Genomic DNA, 26,537 nt, shown 5'->3' on the forward strand with positions numbered 1-26,537 from the left:
GTCGTACCGGACTGGGAAGACGCTCTTGAGGGAGAGTGCGAGGAGCAGGCACAGGACGTACCGGACTGGGAAGGCGCACTTGAGGGAGAGTGCGAGGAGCAGGCACAGGACGTACCGGACTGGGGACACGCACTTGAGGGAGAGTGCGAGGAGCAGGCACAGGACGTACCGGGCTGTGGAGACGTACTGGAGAGCTGGTGCGTATAGCTGGCATCAATGGTACCGGTTCGATGACACACCTCGCCCGGTAAGTGCGAGGAGCTGGCACAGGACGTACTGGGCTGTGAAGGCGCACTGGAGACCTGGTGCGTATAGCCGGCATCAATTGTACCGGAACTAGGGCGAATGTCGTGCATACTACGCCAAACCAACAGCTCTCTCGCTTCACTCTCCTCCAATTTATCCAACAACTCCTCGAAGGTCTCTAACTCTCCCCTCCGTTCACTCTCCTCCAATTTATCCAATAACTCCTCAACGGTCTCTGACTCACCCCTCAACCGAACACCAAGTGTGTACCCCCCCCCAAAAAAATTGAGGCTGCTTCTTGGGCTTGCGTCGTGGCCGCGAACCCTGGCGTCGTCACTGTTCTCCCTTCTCTCCTTGCGTCTCCTGCCATGGTAGGCGATCCTGTCCTGCCAGGATTTCATCCCAAATCCAGGATCCCTTCCCATCCAGAATCTCTTCCCAAGTCCAGGATACTTCCTCCTCCTGGGCACGCTGCTTGTTCCTTTGTTGATGGAATATTCTGTCACGTTCGTTTGTATAGACGGACCATGGTGCAGCGTATGTTGAGTTCCACATAATTGATTAAAGAAAGTGAAACTTAGTAAAGGCTAAAACAAATAAACAATAAACTAATAACAAACCGTGACTACAGAGAATGCTACGTGCACTAACTCAAAGCAATATCCCATAACACACAGGTGTAAAAAAATGCTACTTAAGTATGATCCCCAAAGAGACAACGATAGCCAGCTGCCTCTAATTGGGAATCATACCAAAACACCAACATAGAAAAAACTAACTAGAAACCCACATAGAAAATATAAACTAGACTAAACCCTTAGTCACACCCTGACCTACTCTACCATAGAAAATAAGGACTTTCTATGGTCAGGGCATGACAAGACCTCACATAATGTGCCAGATAGGTGACCTGATCTCAGATGTTCTATTCAAAGCTAATATGACAGACAAGTGACGCATACAGTATTACTCCTATGGTCTGATGTAAAAGACAGGAGACTGATGGTAAGAGGCAAAAGGTAGTAATGTGCATAATCAACACTGGGGTTCCGGCACTTATAGTCTGAGTACATTTTTCTGTACCTCTAACAAAGCGGAAACTCTTGAGCCTTGCCAGAGGACCTTTATGTAAACGATATCAAGCAAATTGAGCAGGTGGAATAAAGGTGTGTAATATGGTGATGAACCAATATGTAAAGATCCTATTAGGTTTACATTTTCAAAGATTTGCATTATTAGCAAAATATTCTGCCATTGGACGTCCCCACACATTAAACCCGATGATCGGATAGTCACCATGTCTGGCCAGCCCTAAATCAGATTTACTATCTGACAGATCATGATGAAGAGGAATAAAAAATAATCTTGGTCTTTCAATCAAAGAAAGTGCCTCCTGTCCCAGACAGACAGCGAAAACAAACCAATAGTCAAGATGACTCACATTTCATGCTTACCTTGTATAAAAACCAGAAAACATATATTTATCTTATCGTATCTATCTATCTTCATTACCTCATGAAAAGTCTGGATTGTTCATTGTATCTCATCTGCTGAATACAATGAGCATCCCCATGAAAAGAAGGCTAACGAGAGTGATATTCATAGGACAGGACCATTTTATTTTGCGACAGAAAATGCATTCTGAGGTAAGTGTTACAAAACTCGGTTTCGATAGTGTAACGATGTTGTTTTTATTGACATTGACACAGCATGAATTGGAAAACCAATGACATTTATAATACTCACATAATTGTTATGTTACACTTATGGTCTTCGAGACATATTTGAAGAACAATGAAATGCAATAGTAGTAGTCTTTAGGCTAAACAGCTACAATAACTCATTCTGCGCCTCTATCCTTCCATACCTATTGATCATTTAAAGTGACAGGTGGATATAACATACAGACTGCTGTGCTGCTTCTACCTGGCATCCTTCAGTGGCGGACATCATGATGCTGCTGGACATCCTGATCCGCATCCTCCAACTCGTCTTCCTCGTACTCGCCCACTTCGTCAGCAGTGGCGTCCTGGTACTGCTGGTACTCAGACACCAGATCATTCATGTTGCTCTCAGCCTCAGTGAACTCCATCTCATCCATACCCTCTCCGGTGTACCAGTGAAGGAAGGCCTTACGGCGGAACATGGCAGTGAACTGCTCAGAGATCCTTCTAAACAGCTCCTGGATGGCCGTGCTGTTCCCGATGAAGGTGGCGGACATCTTAAGGCCACGGGGCGGGATGTCGCAGACGGCCGTCTTCACGTTGTTGGGGATCCACTCTACGAAGTAGCTGCTGTTCTTGTTCTGCACGCTCAACATCTGCTCGTCTACCTCCTTCATGGACATGCGCCCGCGGAAGATGGCGGCAACAGTGAGGTAGCGGCCGTGGCGAGGGTCGCAGGCGGCCATCATGTTTTTGGCGTCAAACATCTGCTGGGTCAGTTCGGGCACGGAGAGAGCACGGTACTGCTGGCTCCCCCTGCTGGTCAGAGGGGCAAAGCCGGGCATGAAGAAGTGGAGGCGGGGGAAGGGCACCATGTTGACGGCTAGTTTGCGGAGGTCGGCATTGAGCTGACCGGGGAAGCGCAAGCAGGTGGTGACCCCGCTCATGGTGGCCGACACCAAGTGGTTGAGGTCTCCGTAGGTGGGTGTGGTGAGTTTGAGGGTTCGAAAGCAGATGTCATAGAGAGCCTCGTTGTCGATGCTGAAGGTCTCATCAGTGTTCTCCACCAGCTGGTGGACTGACAGGGTGGCGTTGTAGGGCTCCACCACCGTGTCGGACACCTTGGGTGAGGGCATGACACTGAAGGTGTTCATGATGCGGTCAGGGTACTCCTCGCGGATCTTGCTGATGAGCAGGGTGCCCATGCCAGAGCCGGTGCCCCCTCCCAGGGAGTGGGTGAGCTGGAAGCCCTGGAGGCAGTCACAGTTCTCAGACTCCTTCCTGACTACATCCAGGACAGAGTCTACCAGCTCTGCTCCCTCTGTGTAGTGGCCTTTAGCCCAGTTGTTACCAGCTCCACTCTGACCTGAAAGACCCATGAAAAACCTGGGTTAGAGACATAGCATCTTTGTACTAGTAAACATCTAGCCATACATCTAGGAGAATGAAAAGCAAGTCACCAGTAACAGGCATATGCATTGCGTACATTATTTATTCATTTCCAGTGAAAGAGAAATTCCATTCCATTGAAACAACATTGAATAATTTGTATCTAATAAAAGTAGTGTTTTAATCTAACTGTACTGATGTGAATGTAAGCCTACTATACTTTTTTCAGTATTATAGGTAAGGTGTCCTGGGGTGGATTTTTTTTAGCTCAATATCCCCATCCTGATGAGCACTGCAGCAGTAGCAGTCTGGACTGCATTCTGCTGAGTCACCATTCTGGCTGTCTCTGCCTGACATAACTGCAGAAACGTTGCACAGAGAACACACTGTACATCTATGTGAAAGGTAAACTAAGCTTCGCTTCAAAGGATATGACAGTGAATGCTGTCACAGACATTACATGCTTTGGGTCAAAGATGGAAGAGCTGATGAGGACATGATGATGACCAATTGGGCAAGACAGCACAGACAGATCTGGGACCAGGCTAGGCAAGATAGCACAAAAAGATATGGAATTCGGCTAGATGATAACCACTACTCACCAAAGACAAAGTTGTCTGGTCTGAAGAGCTGGCCGAAGGGCCCGGAGCGTACAGAATCCATGGTGCCTGGCTCCAGATCCACCAGGATGGCCCGGGGGACAAACTTGTTACCTGTGGGGGGAGGAGAGGCAGGGACATCAAGGGTGTATTCATTAGTCAGATTTCGTTGCACAACGGAAACAGTTTACTCCAAACCGTTTACTACCCTGGGTGAGATAGCATGGTGAAGCCACATCAGAGGGCACAACTTACACGGTAAACATTGATTCTGAGAAAATTTACCCAAAATGTTCTGAGGAAATATCTTGCTCCCCACTTGCATTTGGGACTATGGAAATAGAGACTGTGTGTTTATACAAACGGTTTGCCATTATCTACAAAGGAAACAGAGGGCAAATACTAGGCATCCCCTGATCATGCTCTCCTACAAAGCTTACTAAACAGAGCAAAGCACAGACTGCCTCTGATTCTCTTTCTCTCTCTCACTCTCTCTCTGTCTCACTCTCTCACTTAGCCTCATTTGCAGACTGCAGCACAGAGAACTTCCTAGCTCAAGTCCAAAGTAGGGAGGGGGAATAAAATGTGCTGTGCAGAATTGATTCAGAACAAGATGGCATCTCCCAGACCAGAATAGAAAGAGGAGTGGGAGGCCCCGGTGCACAACTGAGCAAGAGAACAAGTACATTAGAGTGGCCAGCATCCCGGAGTCACGTCTTCACTGTTGACTTTTGAGGCTGGTGATATGCGGGTACTATTTAATGAAGCTACCAGTTGAGGACTTGTGAGGTGTCTGGTTCTCAAACTAGACACTCTAATGTACATTTCCATTTCCTCTTGCAGTTGTGCACCGGGGCCTCCCACTCCTCTTTCTAGTCTGGTTAGAGCCAGTTTGCGCTGTTCTGTGAAGGGAGTAGTACACAGCGTTGTACAAGATCTTCAGTTTCTTGGCAATTTCTCGCATGGAAAAGCCTTCATTTCTCAGAACAAGAATAGACTGATGAGTTTTTTAGCTTGTAATCGAACCCACAAATGCTGATGCTCCAGATACTCAGCTAGTCTAAAGAAGGCCAGTTTTACTGCTTCTTTAATTAGCACAACAGTTTTCAGCTGTGCTAACATAATTGCAAACGGGTTTTCTAATTATCAATTAGCCTTTTAAAATGGATTAGCTAACACAACATGCCACTGGAACACAGGAGTGATGGTTGCTTGATAATGGGCCTCTGTACGCCTATGTAGATATTCCATAAAAAATCTGTCGTTTCAAGCAACAATAGAGAGGCTTTTATTCTCTATTTTGGGTAGGCCAGGGTGTGACTAGGGTGGGCAGTCTAGTTTCTTTATTTCTATGTTTTCTGTTTCTATGTTTTGGCCAGGCATGTTTCTCAATCAGAGACAGCTGTCTATCGTTGTCTCTGATTGGGAATCATACTTAGGCAGCCTTTTTTCCTTTTGTATTTGTGGGTAGTTGTCTCCGTTTGTGCATGTATAACCTTACAGAGCTTCACATTAGTTTTTGTTGTTTATTGTTTTGTTGGCAACATTTAAAAATAAAGGAAAATGTACGCTCACCACGCTGCACCTTGGTCCGGTCATTTTCAAGAAGACGTGCATGAAACAACAAGTTCTCAGCAAACTTCTTCAAGACTGTCAGAAAATCATTCCTCATAAATCTCTTTGAGAGAATGCCAAGAGTGTGCAAAGCTGTCATCAAGGCAAAGGGTGGCTACTTTGAAGAATCTCAAATATAAAATATATTTAGATTTGTTGAACACTTTTTTGGTTACTACATGATTCCATATGTGTTATTTCATAGTTTTGATGTCTTCACTATTATTTGACTATGTAGAAAATAGTTGAAATAAAGAAAAACCCTTGAATGAGTAGGTGTGTCTAAACTTTGACTGGTACTGTATGTGCAACTTTATGTGGTATTTGGGTTGCTATAACATTGGTTTGAAGTGACTTTGAGGATTTGTAAGCATCCTGCCATAAAGGTAAAAAAATAAAAATAGGCCCTGCCACTCCCATTGTTTCACTAGCAGCAATGCTAATTCTGGCTGTGGGGTAAGTAAATAAAGAAAACTAAGCCATATTTTTGGTCATTGTCACTCAGGATCAATAGATTAATAACTTTTTGTGAATACAATTAAGTATATTTAAATGTTGTTGTACTGCCCTTTAAATGGCAGTCGTTTTTTGCCACATAAATTTGACAAAATTTGTATTTAGTACCAAAAGTCTAAAAACTAAAAGATACTACAATCAAATGATGGTCAATCTGCTTTTTAGTACTTTGTAGTTTGGAAAAAAGCTGCACATTATTTATGGGAAAATTTTCTATTTTTGTTTTCCAGAATATGCAAATTAACTGTAATTTTGCAAATATAACCGTCTGTTTAGTTATTTTAATTTTATTTCAGATAACATTATTTACATGTCTAATTATATTTTGATTAGAATTCATTTTACATTTTCTATGAAGGTTGCTTTTTCCAATAGATTACTCTTGGGGACAATGACCCTAGTTGGTAATCCATGTATCTAAAATATGTTGGTAGTATGAGGGTTAACGTGCTGCTACACACATCTCTCTATGAATTAGTGCCTTGTTATTTTAGGAAACTTTTTATCGACGAATGCACAATGCATGTACAATAATGGATGGCAGAGTTGCTCACACACATGCAAGCTCAATTTACGCCTGACAACTGTGAAATAAGAGGGATCAATAATGCTTAGCATTTGCACACACTGGGAATATGATCAGAGCTAACCACAGGACATGTTGGCCTCATAGGACCTAGGTTCTGCAGCCTGGTTGGTTTGGCAAAGAAGACTGACTGCTCAGTATGGCAAAGAGCCGGAGACAAAAAGGAGGGGATGCTGCATGGCAATTACCTTCAAATCCCTGGCTAAGAAATATCAGACCAACACACAGACAGCAGACAAACATTAGGGTTGTGTCGGTTTTACAGAGACTGCAGATGTATACTTGACCCCCGATGTAGAGACAGATATAGAGTTTGCTGTTTGATTGTTTATTTCACTTTTGTTTATTATCTTTGTCACTTGCTTTGGCAATGCTAACATATGTTTCCCATGCCAATAAATTCCATTGAATGTAATATAGTGAGATAGAGGGAGAGAGGATAGAGGGAGAGAGAGAAATAACGAGGGAGGGAGGGAGGGAGGGAGGGAGGGAGGGAGGGAGGGAGGGAGGGAGGGAGGGAGGGAGATTGGCAGGTACCTGCTGCTGTCCTCATTTCCCCTGCCCTGCCAGAGAGGGATGGAGGGAGGGAGGGAGAGAGATTGGCAGGTACCTTCTGCTGTCCTCATTTCCCCTGCCCTGCCACAGGGCCCACTGCACCCAGACAGATATTATGGTTACAATGTCACATACTCAGTTTGGATTAGCCCTACAGAGCATGGCTTTGCAAATCCAATGAGGTCTGCAGTTTTTATCACCAGGGAATATTGATTTACTTTTGTTTTAATTTGGGGGAAAGCCAAGTGATATTACAGTGTGCTTATGGTTTATTATTTTATTTAAACACATGTTCAGATGCATGCAGAGATTACTTCATGCACAGTCTAGACAAATATATGCATATATACCCGATGCTTCATTGTAGTACACGTTTATCCTCTCCAGCTGCAGGTCACTGTCACCTTGGTAACTTCCGGTGGGGTCGATGCCGTGTTCGTCACTTATGACCTCCCAGAACTGTGAATGGGACAGAGATGTAGGTACTGCAACTGATGTTTAAAGGTTTGAACTAAGAGATAAATATTTTCTGTGCTCTGGCTATGACCTGTTCAAGACGCATTGAAAAATACCGAACGGTCTTCGTGCGTAGCCCTATCCCTATTGCGCATGGTGATACCATGACTCATAGGCCCAGATGCGCGACACCACTGCAGACACTTTGCCTCCTAGCCCAAGTCCATAGGACCACACCCATATCAATCGAATAGCATGTAATATTTCTAAATAAATTAAATACTAATTTCCATAACACATTAGGCCAAAAATATTATACCAAAATATTGGATGGGTATTTGGGAATTTGATGTCTTGGAAAATGAAGTGCGACATAGGCCTATTTTTTAGTTACATGGGCGAAAAAAGCATGCAGGTCTCAACATTTCAAACACCTAACAAAATAGTTATTGCTCTATAACAACCACTGCGTCAGTATACAAATATAAACATGCCACCTACTTTGGCACCAATCTGGTTTCCACATTGCCCGGCCTGGATATGAACAATCTCCCTCATGATGATGCCTTGTGGGTGCAAGCAGACAGCAGCCTTTTGTCTCAGCTAACACCGATGTCCTCAACCTCTTTGCTACCCTTGCATGTGTCGCCTCTCAGCAGTTTTTACATTACTGGGGCGAGTGATGAGCTCAGGGAGAGTCATCATGTTGATGCTGACGTCACACCGGCGCTGCATCCCAATCTCGCGCACCAGCCTATCAGCGGGCAACGTTTGATGCAGTGGGCCAGTGGACTGGTTGAGGATGCTGCTGCATCACTTTTCATCTAAAACATGGCGCATTGTTATTATTTGCCAAGTTAAGGAAATGCAACTTGATAGTTCATAAATATCCCCCTGTTCAATGTAAGCTAGGCATCGTGCCCACCTTCTAGTTTGCCTTCCTGCATCCGTTTCAGTGTACATTATGTCCAATAGATGTCAGTTTGGAGCTCTGCAACTACATCATCCACAATGTTGTCAATGCCATTCTCAAGACAGACATATTCGTTTTTATTGATCACTTGTTTAGTAGAGCGGGGAGTAGTTTACCCCTAGGAGCATGTTTACAGGGTATTGAGGTATTGTATGACATTATACAACAGGAAGTGGTTAAAATCAGAGTTTTCCAAGCAGAGAAATATATTGGCAGCATCAGTGGGTTAATAGTTGGTTGAGTAGAATGGTCTTATAATTTAAAGATCAATAAAAATACTAAATACTAAACCACATTTATGGAATGACTGTCTAGCACATTCAATAAGCAAGTGACATATTGAAAACTGATCCTCAACATATAGCATCAACACACTTTATACCCATGGCATGATCTTGGGATAGAGAGAACATCAACTGGTAAAACAAGGGACAACTCAAACACCTCAAGATTCAGTATCAAGAGGTGTCTTGAAAATAGTCTGAAGAACAATGAACTCAACAAAGACCCAGGAATACACCATTCATCAATAAATAGTGAAGTTTATTACAACGTCACGTGGCTTATATACAAGTGCATTATTCAAAATCCCCAAATAAAAATGTAACTAGTAGTCTGTCATTTTTACATTCTTTCTTTCAAATCTTGCACCAACAGAAACTCTGTGCCATATTAGGGTTCTTTTTCATTTCACCAATATAGATGTTTGGTTGCATGTAGGATGAGTGAAGATTTGATCAGTTGAAAACCCTTTCCAAACCACTGTATGATGGCACAACCTATGAACAACCTATGAACCTAGAGAAAATCATCTTTACCTGAATGTATTCTATGGTCTATCTACTTTTTCTGTTTAACTATAGCCACTCTCCAAGCCATCACCCAACTCTTACCATACACTAGCGCCTGGTGCTGACTTTGCTATTACATATGACATCTGAGACTGTAATGTAAGGTTGCAATGTGTTGTATTGTGACATTTGAAGATAAGAGAATCTGCTAAATGACCAGAATGCAAATTAAAAATCGAATTTTACATGTGAGGTTACACCATTTGTTCCTGTGTGTGTCAGTGCATGTGTGTCTCAGCGAACCAATGAGATGGTGAGGTTGCATTTCAGGAAATGGGCGGTGAGAACTACTGTACAGCTGCAGACAATATCCTCTTTAACATCTGTAAGATTGAGCTATTTTGTTGTTCCAGTGTGAATAGACAGTACAGTGACAGAATGTACAGTAAAGTAAGTGTATTGTATTGTACATATACAACATGTTGAGTCTGTTATTGAAGTGATAAGAGTGCTCAGACAGACTGTTCACAACAACAGCCTCCTCACATCACTGCTAGCCAAACAAGCTAATCGGACTGGGGTGAAGTTGCCCCTAGACACTGATCTTGGGTCAGTTTAGCAGCTTCCCAATCAATGGTTAAGTTTAGGATCAGGGGAGGGGAAGCTGGTCCTAGATCTGTAACTAGGGGAGACTTTACTCCTGAGTTAACTACTCTTGAGTTGGCAAGATACATTGTGCACCAGGATACATTGTGCTTTGAGGCCTAGGGTGTATTGGAGATTAAAGAAGTGAGTAGGCCCATATAGGGGTGTACTGAAGTTTAACTTGTTTCACATATCCTTTCTGCATCATGCTTGAGTCTTGTGAACAGGGTTATATTAGGAATTAATCTCACAAGAAAATAATATCTTCTTTAACAGCATGCTTACTTACCAGGAAATAACCAGAGAATGAACATAAAGTATGTTGTTACACGTTTAGTATTATCATAGTTATTTTTTACATCCATAGAAATATATGACAGTATGTGTTGTGATGACTACTGTATGATTAGTGTACAGTAGAGTGATCATTTTGGCTGCTATTGCATCATACACAACACTTTGGACACCTCCAAAGCCATTGTATTTTCCTGGTTAAATACATAGTAATAAACACACTATATAAGAATGTGGACTCCATGGCATTTGACATCAATCAATGAGATTTGAAAAGAAGCTTTACAATAAATGAGTGATGTTGTATTTGTAAACAGTGGCCAATTGACACAGATCTCTGCACAATTGGATGTAGTAGCCTTATTAGTGAACTGATAGCCACCATTTTGTTTGTCGGGTATGTACTATTGTCAACAGTCAGTCAATAATAGATGTTGGTAAAGCATGATGTTGACACTAGCCATTTGGGTTTTAAAAAGAAGAAGAAAGCTCCTCATCACAATTTTAATAAAAATAATCAAAGATGTTTGTTGTTTTTTACAGTCAAGAGATCACAGCATTTCTCTATCATGTCTGTATTGATTACAATGAAATAAGTACTTAATGTTAATGATTGTTAATATTTTGAATTACAAATCCAACAAAAACAGAGAGGGGTAAGCCTACATTTCAAAATGTAGCAGAATTTTAGTCAATATCACAAAAATATAATTTTTGCATACTTTGGTGAAATGAAAATATTTTCAAGTATATTTTTCTAGGCAATACACAAAAAATATTTTTACTACAACAAATATGCAAATGACACATACACAATACACACAAGATGGTGGCAATGACAGATATATTTGACAAAATACTTTTGTCATTCATGTGTCCATTTCAGAGCGATGGCTCTTGTTCCTTTTTAGGTAACATTTTAACATCACTTCTTTGTTTTGTGGAAAAGTTCACATTTTTGTTTACATGCTCTGTCCCCATAGCAAAGGATAAAGTGCCACTTACATTCACACAAATAATGGTGACAGTGCCGGCTAGCTGTATACACTAAGGACACGCCCCTTGAGATTATAGTGGAAATCTTTGTTCTTATTTTTGCAATCAAGCTCAACATCAGTAGCACAACAACATTAAGTATGCAATTTTATCTACAATATCACGTTTACAAGATCCATTGCATACAGTACAATTCATTTCATTTATGAAAAGAGTGGAAAAATAAAAAGATGACGCTTCAGTCCCATGAAACAGGGAAATAGTAAAAAAAAATAAAAATAAATGTTTCACTTTCAGGACCACACCGTCAATAATCACAACATAGCCCTACAGGACCAACTGACCACTCACTTAAACCACATCACCGGTAAAGCTCTCCTTTTCTACTGTCATTTCAGACATAAACAGTCTATTGTCTTTTTAACTTTGGAGCATGCCTCTTCAGTTCAAGTCATTCTCTCCTTCTCTCTAACCTTTCATACACACATGCCTGTATTACAAGGACTGGAGTCTTGAGATGTTTCACTTGTGATTTTAACTCATTGTCTAATACATCAAAATACCTCCAATACTTGTCTTTATTGCCCTTCGATTGGCAGTTCATTCGGGCAGCAAAATTTACTTTTGGTTTTTCATGTTTGGCAAATTGCTCTTTTCCCTACACAGATTCCAATTGGTTTCTGAGTACTAATTTCAGCGACAACAAGAACAATTAGGAGAAATCTGGCACTGTTGACATTCAAAATTCTGCTTTGTATTCTTGAAGTATTTTTTTCTACATGATAAGGCAAATGTACATCATCAAACACATTGGACATACATCTAAGTCTGCAGTTGAGGCAAATGTACAGTCAAATGTTTTTTTTGTGGTATTTATGGAATCTCCAACTAACCTTTGGGATAAAGGATTCTAAATGGAGTTTTGGCTGGTAGTCTCTCAGTCTAAAATGACATTCAGGATTCTCCCAACAACAACAAAGTCACACGCTGACGACTTCATAATTACTGACAGTTTCAGACTGTGGCTGAGTAAGGGACAGTTCAACATTTTCGAGGTGTACTAAAAAAATGGCACCCCCCATCCTCAAAGTAAAAGATATTTTCACACAACACTCCCCTTGTATTGTAAAAAATAATTGCACACCGTCCCCCCTCATAGAATTAACTCTAAATAATGTTTGTGACCACAAATAACAATAACTATAGTGACCCTGTGTCTATAAATGTGACTTTTCCACTTCATCCTGCTTTTGTGGCACAGTCGATGCAACGTAGGGCTACGGGCCAGAAGGTTGAGAGTTCGCCGACCACCATGGACAGAGCTAATGCTCCCGGCCTGTTTCATTAGACCTACACCACAATCAGAGCAAGCTACAGACAATGATCAGCTAGGTGGAAATCAGATTTTCTAAATGTTGATGCCATATTTAAGCAATAATGCTCGAGGGGGTGTGGTATATGGCCAAAATACCACGGCTAAGGGCTAATCTTATGCACAACGCAATGCGGAATGCCTCAATACAGCCATTAGCCACGATATATTGGTCATATACCACAAACCCTGTGGTGCCTTATTGCTATTATAAACTGGTTACCAGCGTAATTAGAACAGTACAAATATTTTTTCTTGTCATACCCATGGTATACAGTCTGATATACCATGACTTTCAGCCAATCAGCATTCAGGGCTCCAACCACCCGGTTTATAATTATATAAAATATATGCAACAAATTTTCCACCAACAGGTCTCTGTGCCAATGGACAACAACCAATAAGCAAATTATACGGACTTCGGCTGCTTCAACATCATGGTTTGCGTTTTCAACACCACAATCTGGACAGTTTGAATGCCTGAATAAAATGTTGGACAAATGTACGCATGTAGCCTACAGGAGTCTTTTGAAGTAGCCAATTCAAATATTGTGACTGGTTGTGTTTATGCCACACGTAAAAGGTCATCCAAAAGTTAAATTACACATATTTAGGCTATATTGAAGTGTTAGGTTCTAGGTGCGCGAGGAATAGCTGCTCGGAGGCAGAGCACGCATGACACTTTCCTGAACAACTGGGCCTGTTGGGAGCATATGTGGCCACATTATTATAGCACAACTTAGGAGAATGAGGATCCGTAACAGACAGCGCATCTCAGTATCAGAACATAAAATAATGCCAGAATGGCCTGCTACTGTGTATTTCTAGACCAGGGGTCTCCAACCTTTTCTAGCATGAAAAGCTTAAAAATGTAATGCGTCTCGAGTTACACATTTTTTCAAGCTTTCAAATAGGCACATTCTTCCTTTTCTCCTCTCCCCTGCAATTCATCGCCAGGTCCTTAGTGTACAAGATAATTTTTTTCTGTGAATATAACTGGTAAAAAAATAATGGTTAATGAACAACTCTAAAAAGGGGGCCCTTGTAAAATAATTTTAATTTAAAAAAATTAATTGAATATTTTCCCAAATTAAGTTCTCAGTAAAAAAATAAATTGTGGGTTTAGATTAAAACAATTTAAAACTCAAAATTACAATAATAGTTCATTAAGAAACAACACAATTGGATGTTCTGAGTCCATGTCAATGCTTAAAATCACATCAGAATACATATTTTTTTTAGGTCTGGAAAAAACAAATAAATTGATCTTTGAGTGTAATTCCCCTTTAGTTCCACATCTGGCCCTTTAATTCCACAAGTGAGGAATGTGCCGTCTAATGTGCCGGTCTAGCGATGGTTCTGTACTGCTGCTACTTATTTCATGGCAAAGTTTATGAAGTTTATGAACGCAAAACATGTTGTTTCCATGTTTCATGAGCTGAAATAAAAGATCCCAGACATTTTCCATACAAAAAAAGCTTATTTCTCTAAAATGTTATGCACAAATTTGTTTACTTCCCTGTAAGTGGGCATTTCTCATTTGCAAAGATAATCTATCGACCTGACAGGTGTGGCATATCAAGGAGCTGATTAAACAGAAAGATCATTACACAGGTGCACCTTGTGCTGGGGATAATAAAAGGCCACTCTAAAATGTGCAGCTTTGTCACACAACACAATGCCACAGATGTCTCAAGTTTTGAGGGAACGAGCAATGGGCATACTGACCGCAGGAATTTCCACCAGACCTGTTACCAGACAATTGAATGTTAATTTCTCTACCATAAGCCACTTCCAACATCATATTAGAGAATTTGGCTGTACGTCCAAGAGGCCTTACAACTGAGTGCCCCATGGTGGAGGTGGGTTATGGTATGGGCAGGCATAAGCTACGGATAACAAATACAATTGCATTTTATCAATGGCAATTTGAATGCACAGAGATACCGTGACGAGATCCTGAGGCCCATTGTGGTGCCATTCATCCGCCACCATCACCTCATGTTTCAGCATGATAATGCATGGCCCGTGTCGCAAGGATCTGTGCACAATTCCTGGAAGTTCCTGTCCCAGTTCTTCCATGGCCTGGCTACTCACCAGACATGTCACTCACTGAGCATGTTTGGGATTCTCTGGATTGAAGCGTACGACAGCGTGTTACAGTTCCCGGCAATATCCAGTAACCTTGCACAATCATTGAAGAGGAGTGGGACAACATTCCACAGGCCACAATCAACAGCCTGATCAACTCTATGTGAAGGAGATGTCGCGCTGTGTGAGGTAAATGGTGGTCACACCAGATAATGACTAGTTCTCTGATACACGCCCCTACTTTAATTATTTTTTTATTTTTTATCTGTGACCAACAGATGCATATATGTATTCCCATTCATGTGAAATCCATAGATTAGGGCCTAATCAATTTGTTTAAATTGACTGATTTTCTTATATGAACTGTAAACTCAGTCAAATCTTTGAAATGGTTGCATGTTGCATTTATATTTTTGTTCAGTTTAGACACAAATGATATACTTACTCATGACTTTGCAGTCAACATTTGATTGCGAAGGCTTTGGGGAAACCCACAAGACAGTTATCACATCAACTGGCTCCACATGAAGTGATAGACAAACGCGTGCATCACACAGACAGACCAGGGCAATATTGCTGGAAAATTAATTGGCAGATATTGTTTTACGTTTGGCTTTTAAGGCCTTTAGTGGCTAACCAGGGGTGGGATAATGCCAACGTTGCATTTATTAGATAGTAGCTGGGAAGCTGCGGTGTCTGATACTTGAGAGATTTGTTTATGACAGTTTGCACTGGGCCATGTGAATATTGCATGTACTTTCAGAATTATTTGGCGAGCTACTCATAGGTGGGTTGCGAGCTACTCATAGGTGGGCTGCAAGCTACTCATAGGTGGGCTGCGAGCTACTCATAGGTGGGTTGCGAGCTACTCATAGGTGGGCTGCGAGCTACTCATAGGTGAGCTGCGAGCTACTCATAGGTGGGCTGCGAGCTACTCATAGGTGGGTTGCGAGCTACTCATAAGTGAGCTGCGAGCTACTCACAGGTGGGCTGCGAGCTACTCATAGGTGGGTTGCGAGCTACTCATAGGTGGGCTGAGAGGTACTCATAGGTGGGTTGCGAGCTACTCATAGGTGGGCTGCGAGCTACTCATAGGTGGGCTGCGAGCTACTCATAGGTGGGTTGCGAGCTACTCATAGGTGGGCTGCGAGCTACTCATAGGTGAGCTGCGAGCTACTCATAGGTGGGCTGCGAGCTACTCATAGGTGGGTTGCAAGCTACTCATAAGTGAGCTGCGAGCTACTCATAGGTGGGCTGCGAGCTACTCATAGGTGGGTTGCGAGCTACTCATAGGTGGGCTGAGAGGTACTCATAGGTGGGTTGCGAGCTACTCATAGGTGGGCTGCGAGCTACTCTTAGGTGGGCTGCGAGCTACTCATAGGTGGGTTGCGAGCTACTCATAGGTGGGCTGCGAGCTACTCATAGGTGGGTTGCGAGCTACTCATAAGTGAGCTGCGAGCTACTCATAGGTGGGCTGCGAGCTACTCATAGGTGGGTTGCGAGCTACTCATAGGTGGGCTGAGAGGTACTCATAGGTGGGTTGCGAGCTACTCATAGGTGGGCTGCGAGCTACTCATAGGTGGGATGCGATCTACTGGACCTGTTGGAGACCCTTGTTCTAGAGCAGACCAACAATTGAGCCAAATGGAATGAATGGAATGAAATATTATTCAAATGACATTTTCACTGCAGTTCACAGCCTAGAGTAAAATGTACTGACTTGAAAGCAATAATGTGTTCTAGGCTAGTCTAGGTAGAATAATTGTACAGTCCCTAAAACAAGATTTACAGTATAGGGGAGATTTTTGAGCAGCATATCTCATGTCTTCACTGTTCTTTCATGCGCAATGATGCACCTGGTCTCTACACTTATATTGGTGCAGCTTTGAATGATATTATGTGTGGTATGATCGCTAGTTATTGCAGATCTGGACAAACTATCCACCTACCACTATTGTCACTATGAAAGGTGGATAGAGGGCAGGATAGACAGTTAGACTGGTAGACTATATTAGCCTGTGGTATAGTTAGTATGTGGAGAAGTGCAGTGCATAATGGAACCTCCAAAACATCTTGATATAGGGGAGGTGCATGCAAGCAGATGATGGAATAAATCATATAGTAAAACCTGCAAATAGGGTGAATGTAAACCTAGGGGAAAAAACGCATTACCCTCCCAGTAAATTTTGAACTGTCCCTAACCACTCATCACTGTCACCACAACCCTGTCCTGTTCTCTGGCTGTTCCCAGTAAGATGTATGACACAAAAAAACTTGGCCCAAGCTCAAGCTGTTACCCTCCTGTTTGTCACTTGCAGTCTCCCGACAGAGCAGCTGAAATGTCTGAGGCCTGACAGACCAGTTAGTGACCCCCGTCATGTGACATGGGTGTCTAGGGCTTCTTCCTCCATGAGGGAGGGGCCCACCTCCTTGTTCCACAGGTGGAGCCTTGGATCATGAAGACACCACCCCATTGACAGCGCTGTTTTCTGAGATGGCACAATCCATTACGGGGAGGATACCTGAGTCTATTGGGGAGGAGATGGTGCAGTCCATTATTGTGGAAGCAGGGGCCGCCTCTGTGGTCTCAGAGTCTGTTATGTTGGGGAGAAGTGAGTCTATGAAAAGCAGAGTTGTAGAGTCCAATGTAAGGGGTTGAACAATGTCTGTGATGGGGAGAGTGGTAGAGTCCACAGTGAGGGGGTGAACAGTGTCTATGACAGGGGGAGTGGAAGAGTCCACTGTTGTTGGGATATGAACTGAGTCAATGGGTGGCAGTGGTGGTGATAGGGGGGTGGGGTAATGAACAGGGGAATGAGCTACGACAGGGGAAGAGGGAGAGACAACAACATCCTTAACACATGAAGAGTCCAACTCTGGAGTATGGACAGAGTCTGTGACAGGGGGAATGGTACAGTCTGAATTATGGGTAGGAGGAGGGGGGATATTGTCATCTACAGAGTCTATTAGAATGGGAATGATCGAATCTGTGGTGATGGGGTCAGTAGAATCAATAGGAGTGGTACAGTCGACCATGGGGGGAAGGGGAACAATGTCATTGATGACAGTAGGGGAGGGTGTTGGAGAAGGGGGGATAGGGACAATTACAGGGTGAGTGGTAGAGCCCAAGGTACAAGGAGTTTCTATGACAGGGGGAATGGTAGAGTCCAATGTAGGGGTGCTTTTTATGACAGGGGGAGGGGTAGAGTCCAATGTGGAGGTAGAGGATGAATCAAGTACTGGTGGAGTGGTTGAGTCCAATGAAGAGATAGGATGGGTTTCAATAACAGGGGGAATGGTGTTGACCAAGATGGAGGTAGGGAGGTCTTCTGTATCAGTGGCAGTGGTAACGTCCTTAGTAGGGGAGGGGGCTGAGGGGTATATCAGTAGAATCTCAATTAGGGGTATATCAGTAGAATCTTCAGACTTCAGAAGGGAATTGGAGGGAGTGAGGGCACTATTTCTAGGTGTGGAAGATAACAGGTGCTCTTTACTAGGCAGTACAACGTCTGCCTTATCTAGGGCCGCCATGGGAGTACCAGATGGGGGCGTAACGGATTTCCCATTGAGGTCTTTCTTAACCAGGGGCACAGTATCAGGATCAGGCTCAGGCTGGAATGACGTCAACTCTGTAGCGGGGGGCGGCAAAATAACTATAAACGACGGTGCCGTGAGGTCAACAGCGGAGGATGCCGTGGAGTCCATGGTGAAGACGGTGGTGGCGGCCGCCTCGTGCAGTGGTGTGTCGTGGACCCGGGTGTAGTCCCTGCTGCTCTCCGACTGGGCCAGGAGGAGGCGCTGTTCGCCAGGCTTCTTGGGGGGCATCAGGGGTTGGCGGGTGTAACACTCCCCATCAGCCAGGGTCTCAGGCAGGGGCTGGTAGCGCGTCTCGGGGAGGAGGAGAATGCAGATGATGCAGATGAGGGTGCAGCAGGCGAAGATGATGTGGTGGAGGAAGTAGCCCTTCTGATTGTGCAGCTCCATGATGGGGGCGGTCAGCATGCCGAAGCCAGCGCTGGCTAGTACCAGGCCCAAACCACCACCCCTACGGAGAGAGAGACAAGGAACGTCATGTCAGCCATCACTTCTGAAATCTACACCTCTACACCCAATCTCACACCCACCCTTGCCCCCTACTCTCCTAGGCAGCTCTCATATAGATTTGAGGCGATACAGACCACCACCCCTACAAAGTGAGACATGGAACGTCAGCTAGGAAGTCACCATATCTGAAGCACATGACTACTTCCGATTCCAAAACCGCACCACTGTCTTTAAATCTGATCCATTCTTTAGAAAGGGTGTGCCCTGCAACCTCTGCTATTTCCAGTGCAACGATCTGCTTAGTTACTGTCTGAATTTATTCAATTTCAAGGTTCTCTATGTTCACATTCAATGGCACATTCAAGCCCCTACTAGACTAATTTCCTTACGAAGACAAACTTGGTGATTATTGTGTTATTGACATATCCTATCAGCCATTTTAAGGTCACAACCGCAGAGAGTGCTGCAATACCATGATTAATCCGATACCATTGAGGAGTTTACCACATCAGTCACAGGCTTCATCATTAAGTGCAGCATAGACAACGTCGTCCCCACAGTAGCAATACGAACGTAACCAAAACAAAAACATTGATTATTGGCAATATCTGCGCTGGGCTAAAGGCTAGAGCTACTCCTTACAAGGAACAGGACACGGACATGGACACATACAACAACGCCTGCTGCGACCTCCGACGCAATATCAAACATGCAAAAGGACACCAACTCCGACGCTCGTCTTATGTGGCAGGTTTTGCAGACGATAACAGATTACGAAGGGAAATCCAGCCATGAGATGCCCAGTGATGCAGAACTATCAAACGAGCTAAATGCCTTTTATGCTCACTTCGAGAAATACAACACTGAGTCTTGCTTGAAAGCCCCTGTTACGGATGACTGTGTGATCTCGCTCTACATGGTCGATGTAAGTATGGGTGTTTTCACACTTGGCACCTTTCAGACCATTTTTGTGAACTCAGTGCAGTTCACTTAATTTTTCTGTGCAGTGTGAACACTCCAAAAGGAACTGAGACCTGTCAAAAGAGCCCCCAAAGCGAACCGAAATGAGACCATCTCGAGAGGTAGTCTGAATTCGGTTAGCTTGAAATACACGGTTTCGGTTCCCTTTTTTAGGGCAATGTGAACACGAAGCTTCCCAGATTTGCATGTCATTATTCCCGCATTTAATTCAATAATTACTGAAATGGTTACTTGGTCTACCTACGCTGACTCTATCTTGCACTCACTCTATGTACACTCACAAGACTATACATACAAACTATATACAAACTCACACTACACTGACACGAAACCCACACACGTTCACATACATTACATACAAACACACATACAGTGTATAACACACACACACACAAACACACACGCACATACCGACACAACACACACACGCACATACCGACACACACACACACACACACACATACGCTTTTGCACTCATTATGCAGTGCCTTCAGAAAGTATTCATACCTATATGTCTTATTCTACATTTTGTTGTTACAGCCTGAATTCAAAATGGATCAAATGTATTTTTTTGTCTCACACATCTACATACAATATCCCATAATGACAATGTGAAAACATGTTTTTATACATTTTCGCAAATGTATTGAAAATGAAATACTAAAATCTAATTTACATAAGAATTCACCCCCCAGAGTCAATATGTTACAATCACCTTAGGCAGCGAATACAGCTGCGAGTCTTTCTGGGTAAGTCCCTAAGAGCTATGCACACCTGGATAGTACAATATTTGCACATTATTATTATTATTATTTTACATTTTTTTTTAAGTCTGTCAAATTAGTTGTTGATCATTGATAGAGTGGCAGATTCAAGTCTTGCCATATATTTTCAATTTGATTTAAGTCAAAACTGTAACTACGCCACTCAGGAACATTCAATGTTGCCCTAGTAAACAACTGTAGTGTATATTTGGCCTCGTGTTTTAGGTTATTGTCCTGCGGAAAGGTGCATTTGTCTTCCAGTGTCTGTTGGAAAGCAGACTGAATCAGGTTTTCCTCAGATTTTTTCTGTGCTGTCACGTACTTGTGGAGAGACAGACCATGGCGCAGTGGATGTTGAGTTCCACATATTTATTATAAAGTGAAACTTAGCAAAAACAAAACAATCAATCAATAGACTAACGACTAACGAAATGTGACTACTTGGTGCACATGCACAAAACACAAAATAATATCCCACAAATACAGGTGGGGAAACAACCTACCTAAATATGATACCCAATCAGAGGCAACGATAAACAGCTGCCTCTAATTGGGAACCATATTAGCACCCACATAGAAATATCTATACTAGATCACCCCCTAGTCACGCCCTGACCTACTACACCATAGAGAACTAAGGGCTCTCTATGGTCAGGATGTGACAGTACCCCCCCCCCCTAAAGGTGCGGACTCCGGATGCAAAACCTGACACCAAATGGGGAGGGTAGGGGGGGTGATTAGTGTCAGTGGCGGCTCCAGTGCAGGTTGTAGCCCCCGCCCAGACCCCGGATCCGGCCATGGCGCCGGGCTGAACGCCGTGCCTGGACTGGGCACCGGCACAGAGGAAGGCTCCGGCCTTGGAGCGGGACTGGACGCCATGCCTGGACTGGGCACCGTGTCTGGACTGGGCACCAGTGCAGAGGAAGACTCCTGCCATGGAGCGGGAATGGACACCATGCCTGGACTGGGCACCGGCGCAGAGGAAGGCTCCTGCCCTGGATTGGGACTATGGACCGTCACAGGAGGTTCTGGACTGTGGACCGTCGTAGGAGGTTCCGGACTGTGGACCGTCGCAGGAGGTTCCGGACTGTGGACCGTCGTAGGAGGTTCTGGACTGTGTACCGTCGTAGGAGGTTCCGGTCTGTGGACCGTCGCAGGAGGTTCCGGACTGTGGACCGTCGTAGGAGGTTCCAGACTGTGAACCATCGCTGGAAGCTCTGGACTGGGAATCGTCGTTGAAGCTCTAGACTGGGAACCGTCGGCGGAAGCTCTGGACTGGGAACCGTCGCCGGAAGCTCTGGACTGGGAACCGTCGGCGGAAGCTCTGGACTGGGAATCATCGCCGGAAGCTCTGGCCTGGGAATCATCACCGAAAGCTCTGGACTGGGAACCGTCGCTGGAAGCTCTGGACTATGAACCGTCGCCAGAAGCTCTGGACTATGAACCGTCGCCAGAAGCTCTGGACTGGGAACCGTCGCCAGAAGCTCTGGACTATGAACCGTCGCCGGAAGCTCTGGACTGTGAATGCGCACTGGAGGCCTATTGAGTGGAGCAGATGCAGGACGTACCGGACTGGGAAGGGGCACTGGAGGCCTATTGAGTGGAGCAGATACAGGACGTACCGGACTGGGAAGGGGCACTGGAGGCCTGGTGTGTGGAGCCAGCACAGGTGGCACCGGACTGGTGACACGCACTTCAGGTCAAGTGCGGGGAGTAGGCACAGGACGTACCGGACTGGGGAGGCACACTGGAAGTCTGGTGCGTGGAGCCGGCACAGGTGGAACCGGACTGGTGACACGCAACTCAGAGCGAGTGCGGGGAGCAGGCACAGGATGTATCGGACTGGGGACACATACTTCAGGGCGAGTGCGAGGAGGAGACACAGGACGCACCTGACTGGGGAGGCGCTCTGGAGGCCAGAAGTGTGGAGCCGGCCCAAGTTGCACCAGACTGCGAACCGGATCCTCTGGTCGGATGTTGAGCAGAACACACTTGCACAACATCTCTCTCATCTCTCTCCCAACTTCCCCATTGCCTCCCTGACAGTCTCTGGCTCTTCAGAGTGGCTCTTGCGAGTGCAGGGAGCAGGCACAGATGGTACCGCGCCTGCGCTGCAACATACTCCTTGCCAGAACCTCTCTCCGGTATCTCTCATTAAATACCTCTATCGACTCCCACACAGGCTCTGGCACTCTCTGCTGCTCGACCGCTAGATCTGCCGACCATCCCTCGTGCCTCCCCCCACAATTTTTTTTATTGGGGTTGTCCTTGGGCTTTCTGTGGGCGCGAATCCTGGGTTTGTCGCTGTCCTCTATTTTTTCCTTCCGTCTGCCGCCAAGGAAATGTTTTGCATCCTCCCAAGTCCAAAACGTCCTTACATCATGTTCACGCTGCTTGGTCCTTTGTTGGTGGGATATTCTGTCACGATCGTGAGGAGAGACGGACCAAGGCGCAGCGGATGTTGAGTTCCACATTTCATATTTATTATGAAGTGAAATTTAGCAAAAACAAAACAATAAATCAATAGACTAACAATGACATGTGACTACGTGGTGCACATGCACAAAATAATATCCCACAAATGCAGGTGGGGAAACAACCTACCTAAATATGAACAGGTCTAGTGAGTGGAGCAGGTCAGGATTTCATAGCCGCAAGCAGAACAGTTGAAACTGGAGCAGCAGCACGGCCAGGTGGACTGGGGACAGCAAGGAGTAATCATGCCAGGTAGTCCTGAACAACAATGTTGTTGATCCTTCCTCAGTTTTCTCCTATCACATCTATTAACCCGCTAGACAACGTTGATGGGCGTCTTCTTTAGCATATGCATCAGATCCATATCAACCCACAAGGTGCAAAAACATAAGCACCAACCCTTGATAAATAGTACATCAACTATTGTAAAGGATTAATTGCATTTAGACATATTTGTGGAAAAGCTAGAAATGGTTTGTATAATTCTTCAAAGTCCAGAAAAAACACAAGACCTCCAGCCTATTTTCATTTCCCTTACAATAAAAACATTACAGTTTAATCCATTTGATCAACTTTATCTGTAGATTCAATTAGTAATACAGTTATACAGCAGTAACTAATAAAGTCCAGTTAAAGCTTATTTTGACAGTAGAAGTAGAACAAAAAAGATAATACTATAACCAGCCAGGTGCACAGGTGAAATAATTTGCTGTATTCCTAAACAAAAGCACCAGTACATGAACAATTGTAAAGGATACATTTCATATTTTAATTTGAAGATGATTAGGTTACTAGTTTTTACTTAGTAGACAGAGCATTGCTGCTGCACTAGTGGTCATGTGCTGAATGCATTGACAGTACGGATGTTCTTGGAAAAAGTAACATTTGGAAATAGAGCTGCACCTCTTGAATTATGAGAGTTATTTGACAAAGGTAAGTGTAATAGAAACTGCAGAATTTGCTCTTCCTGATATTATATGTAAATAAATGTGTTTTACCTGCATGTGATTCTGAAGGATTTGAAAAAGTGATGCACCTTTCCATGCATTTGTAAATTACAAGTTACACCCCTCTCTGCTTGTACAATTTGACAATTGATAGGCCTAATATTGTCACTTGTCAATTTAATCTTGTCTATAGGCTAATTCTTATTACACAATCTCATCATTACACTATTGTTGTTCTAAATAAAATCAACATCTTCACCCTCATCATTCAGTCAGGCCTAATTTAAATTTGATTGTGAAGTAATTCCATCCATCCAATGTTCATTCATTCAGTGGGGGATGGCATCATTTGCTTTCTGTATAGAGTCAATGAAATGTTTTGCATTATTTGAAAGGCCTACTGCAACATGTAGCATGTTTTAGTTTTCCTTTACAGCTTATTTTTTTAAAAGAGAACTTAAAAGAGAATGGTATCAAGGCGAGCGGCATAACACAAACTCATCATTACACTAGTGTCTTTCTAAATTAAATCAACCTCCTCATTCAGTTAGGCCTAATTTCAAATCAATTGTGAAGTATGGTACACACGTATTGCCCATTTATCCATTTGTCATTCATTCCGTGAGGAGAGAGAGAGACGCATTAGTGCCTGGCTGGGTACCAACGTCCTACAGCACATTGTCTAGGTGGGTTAAGTTAGGAAAAAGTGTGGAAATAAAACAAGTAAAAGGGCTCTAAATACTTTTGTGTTTTCAAAATTCTGATATAATACAAACATGTTGTCATGTACTGTCATGTTGTCTTGTCTCTGTCCTTTCCCTTCACCCTGTCTCCCTCTGCTGGTCGTGTTAGGTTACCTTTTCTCCCCCGCTTTCCCCCAGCTGTCCCTTGTCTCCTCTAACTACCCATTCACCCCGTTCCCCACCTGTTCCTTTTTTCCCTCTGATTAGGTCCCTATATCTCTCTCTGTTTCTGCTCCTGTCCTTGTCGGATTCTTGTTTGTTTGTGTCATTCATGCCTGAACCAGACTGCCGTCATGTTTGCTGTAACCTTGTCCTGTCCTGTCGGAATCTGCCGGTCCATCTGAGCCTACCTATGTTTGGTAATTAAAGAAGCTCTGTTTAAGTTGATTCGCTTTTGGGTCCTCATTCACGCACCGTAACAGAAGAATCCGACCAAGAATGGACCCAGCGACTTCGGATCCTCTCCACTCAGCCGTCGAGATCCAGGGAGCGATGCTAGGCAGACACAAGCAGGAATTGTCTGCTGCTCGACATGCCGTTGAGACCCTGGCCACCCAAGTCTCCAACCTCACAGAACAGGTTCACCATCTCCGCCTCGATCCACCGGCCACTTCCAGGGCTTTCGAATCTCCGGAGCCCAGAATCAATAACCCGCCGTGTTACTCTGGGGAGCCCACTGAATGCCGCTCGTTCCTCACCCAGTGTGATATTGTGTTTTCTCTCCAGCCCAACACTTACTCCAGGAGCACTGCTCGTGTCGCCTACGTCATATCTCTCCTTATTGGACGGGCTCGTGAGTGGGGCACGGCAATCTGGGAGGCAAGGGCTGAGTGTACTAACCAGTATCAAGACTTTAAGGAGGAGATGATACGGGTTTTTGATCGATCTGTTTTTGGGGAGGAGGCTTCCAGGGCCCTGTCTTCCCTATGTCAAGGCAATCGATCCATAACAGACTACTCTATTGAGTTTCGCACTCTTGCTGTCTCCAGTGGCTGGAACGAGCCGGCCTTGCTCGCTCGTCTTCTGGAGGGTTTCCGCGCAGAGGTAAAGGATGAGATTCTCTCCCGGGAGGTTCCTTCCAGCGTGGATTCCTTGATTGAACTCGCTATTCGCATTGAGCGACGGGTTGATCTTCGTCACCGAGCTCGTGGAAAGGAGCTCGCGCTCTCCATCGCCTCCCTCTCCGCATCACTACCATCTTCCTCTGCCGGCTCGGGTGCTGAGCCCATGCAGCTGGGAGGTATCCGCATCTCGACTAAGGAGAGGGAACGGAGAATCACCAACCGCCTCTGTCTCTATTGCGGTTCCGCTGGTCATTTTGTCACTTCATGTCCAGTAAAAGGCCAGAGCTCGTCAGTAAGCGGAGGGCTACTGGTGAGCGCTACTACTCCTGTCTCTCCTTCAAGATCCTGCACTACCTTGTCGGTCCATCTACGCTGGACCGGTTCGTCAGCTTCCTGCAGTGCCTTAATAGACTCTGGGGCGGAGGGCTGTTTTATGGACGAGACCTGGGCTCGGGAACATGACATTCCTCTCAGACAGTTAAAGGAGCCCACGGCCTTGTTCGCCCTGGATGGTAGTCCTCTCCCCAGGATTCAGCGTGAGACGCTACCTTTAACCCTCACTGTTTCTGGTAATCATAGTGAAACCATTTCTTTTTTAATTTTTCGTTCACCTTTTACACCTGTTGTTTTGGGCCATCCCTGGCTAGTTTGTCATAATCCTTCCATTAATTGGTCTAGTAATTCTATCCTCTCCTGGAACGTCTCTTGTCATGTGAAATGTTTAATGTCTGC

The 26,537-nt window shown here is 44.3% G+C and overlaps 2 protein-coding genes across 3 annotated transcripts in view; both read right to left on the reverse strand.

The window, feature by feature from the left end:
* Nucleotides 1–1,844: 1,844 nt before the first annotated feature.
* Nucleotides 1,845–8,314, reverse strand: LOC110530425 (tubulin beta chain). 2 transcript variants are annotated; one of them, XM_021613483.2, is made up of 5 exons: nt 8,127–8,239; nt 7,520–7,628; nt 7,152–7,265; nt 3,902–4,012; nt 1,845–3,276 (listed from the first exon to the last, which is right to left on the reverse strand). In XM_021613483.2, the coding sequence occupies exons 3-5, from the start codon at nt 7,165–7,167 to the stop codon at nt 2,183–2,185; spliced, it is 1,221 nt and encodes a 406-aa protein (XP_021469158.1). In that variant the 5' UTR covers nt 7,168–7,265; nt 7,520–7,628; nt 8,127–8,239; the 3' UTR covers nt 1,845–2,182. The 2 variants fall into 2 exon arrangements, with proteins under 2 accessions (XP_021469158.1, XP_021469157.1); XM_021613482.2 differs by lacking the exon at nt 7,152–7,265 and having other exon boundaries at nt 8,127–8,314.
* An 806-nt stretch (nt 8,315–9,120) lies between these two features.
* LOC110530426 (solute carrier family 22 member 23) overlaps nt 9,121–26,537 on the reverse strand; it is an 86,266-nt gene continuing 68,849 nt past the window's right edge. The window contains exon 10 of the mRNA XM_021613484.2: nt 9,121–18,832. Coding sequence (XP_021469159.2) covers nt 17,242–18,832 — 1,591 coding nt within the window. The 3' untranslated portion in view covers nt 9,121–17,241. The remainder of the gene's footprint in view (nt 18,833–26,537) is intronic.

This window comes from Oncorhynchus mykiss, chromosome 8 (assembly GCF_013265735.2).
Source record: "Oncorhynchus mykiss isolate Arlee chromosome 8, USDA_OmykA_1.1, whole genome shotgun sequence".
In the NCBI taxonomy this organism is placed as follows: domain Eukaryota; kingdom Metazoa; phylum Chordata; class Actinopteri; order Salmoniformes; family Salmonidae; genus Oncorhynchus; species Oncorhynchus mykiss.

Coding starts and splice junctions, on each gene's coding strand:
- LOC110530425 (XM_021613482.2), bottom strand. CDS start 8,183: ATGAGGGAGATTGTTCATATCCAGGCCGGGCAATGTGGAAACCAGATT. Junction 7,629..8,126: donor GAAACCAGATTGGTGCCAAA/GTAGGTGGCATG, acceptor TCCCATTCACAG/TTCTGGGAGGTCATAAGTGA. Junction 4,013..7,519: donor GTACTACAATGAAGCATCGG/GTATATATGCAT, acceptor CTCCCCCCACAG/GTAACAAGTTTGTCCCCCGG.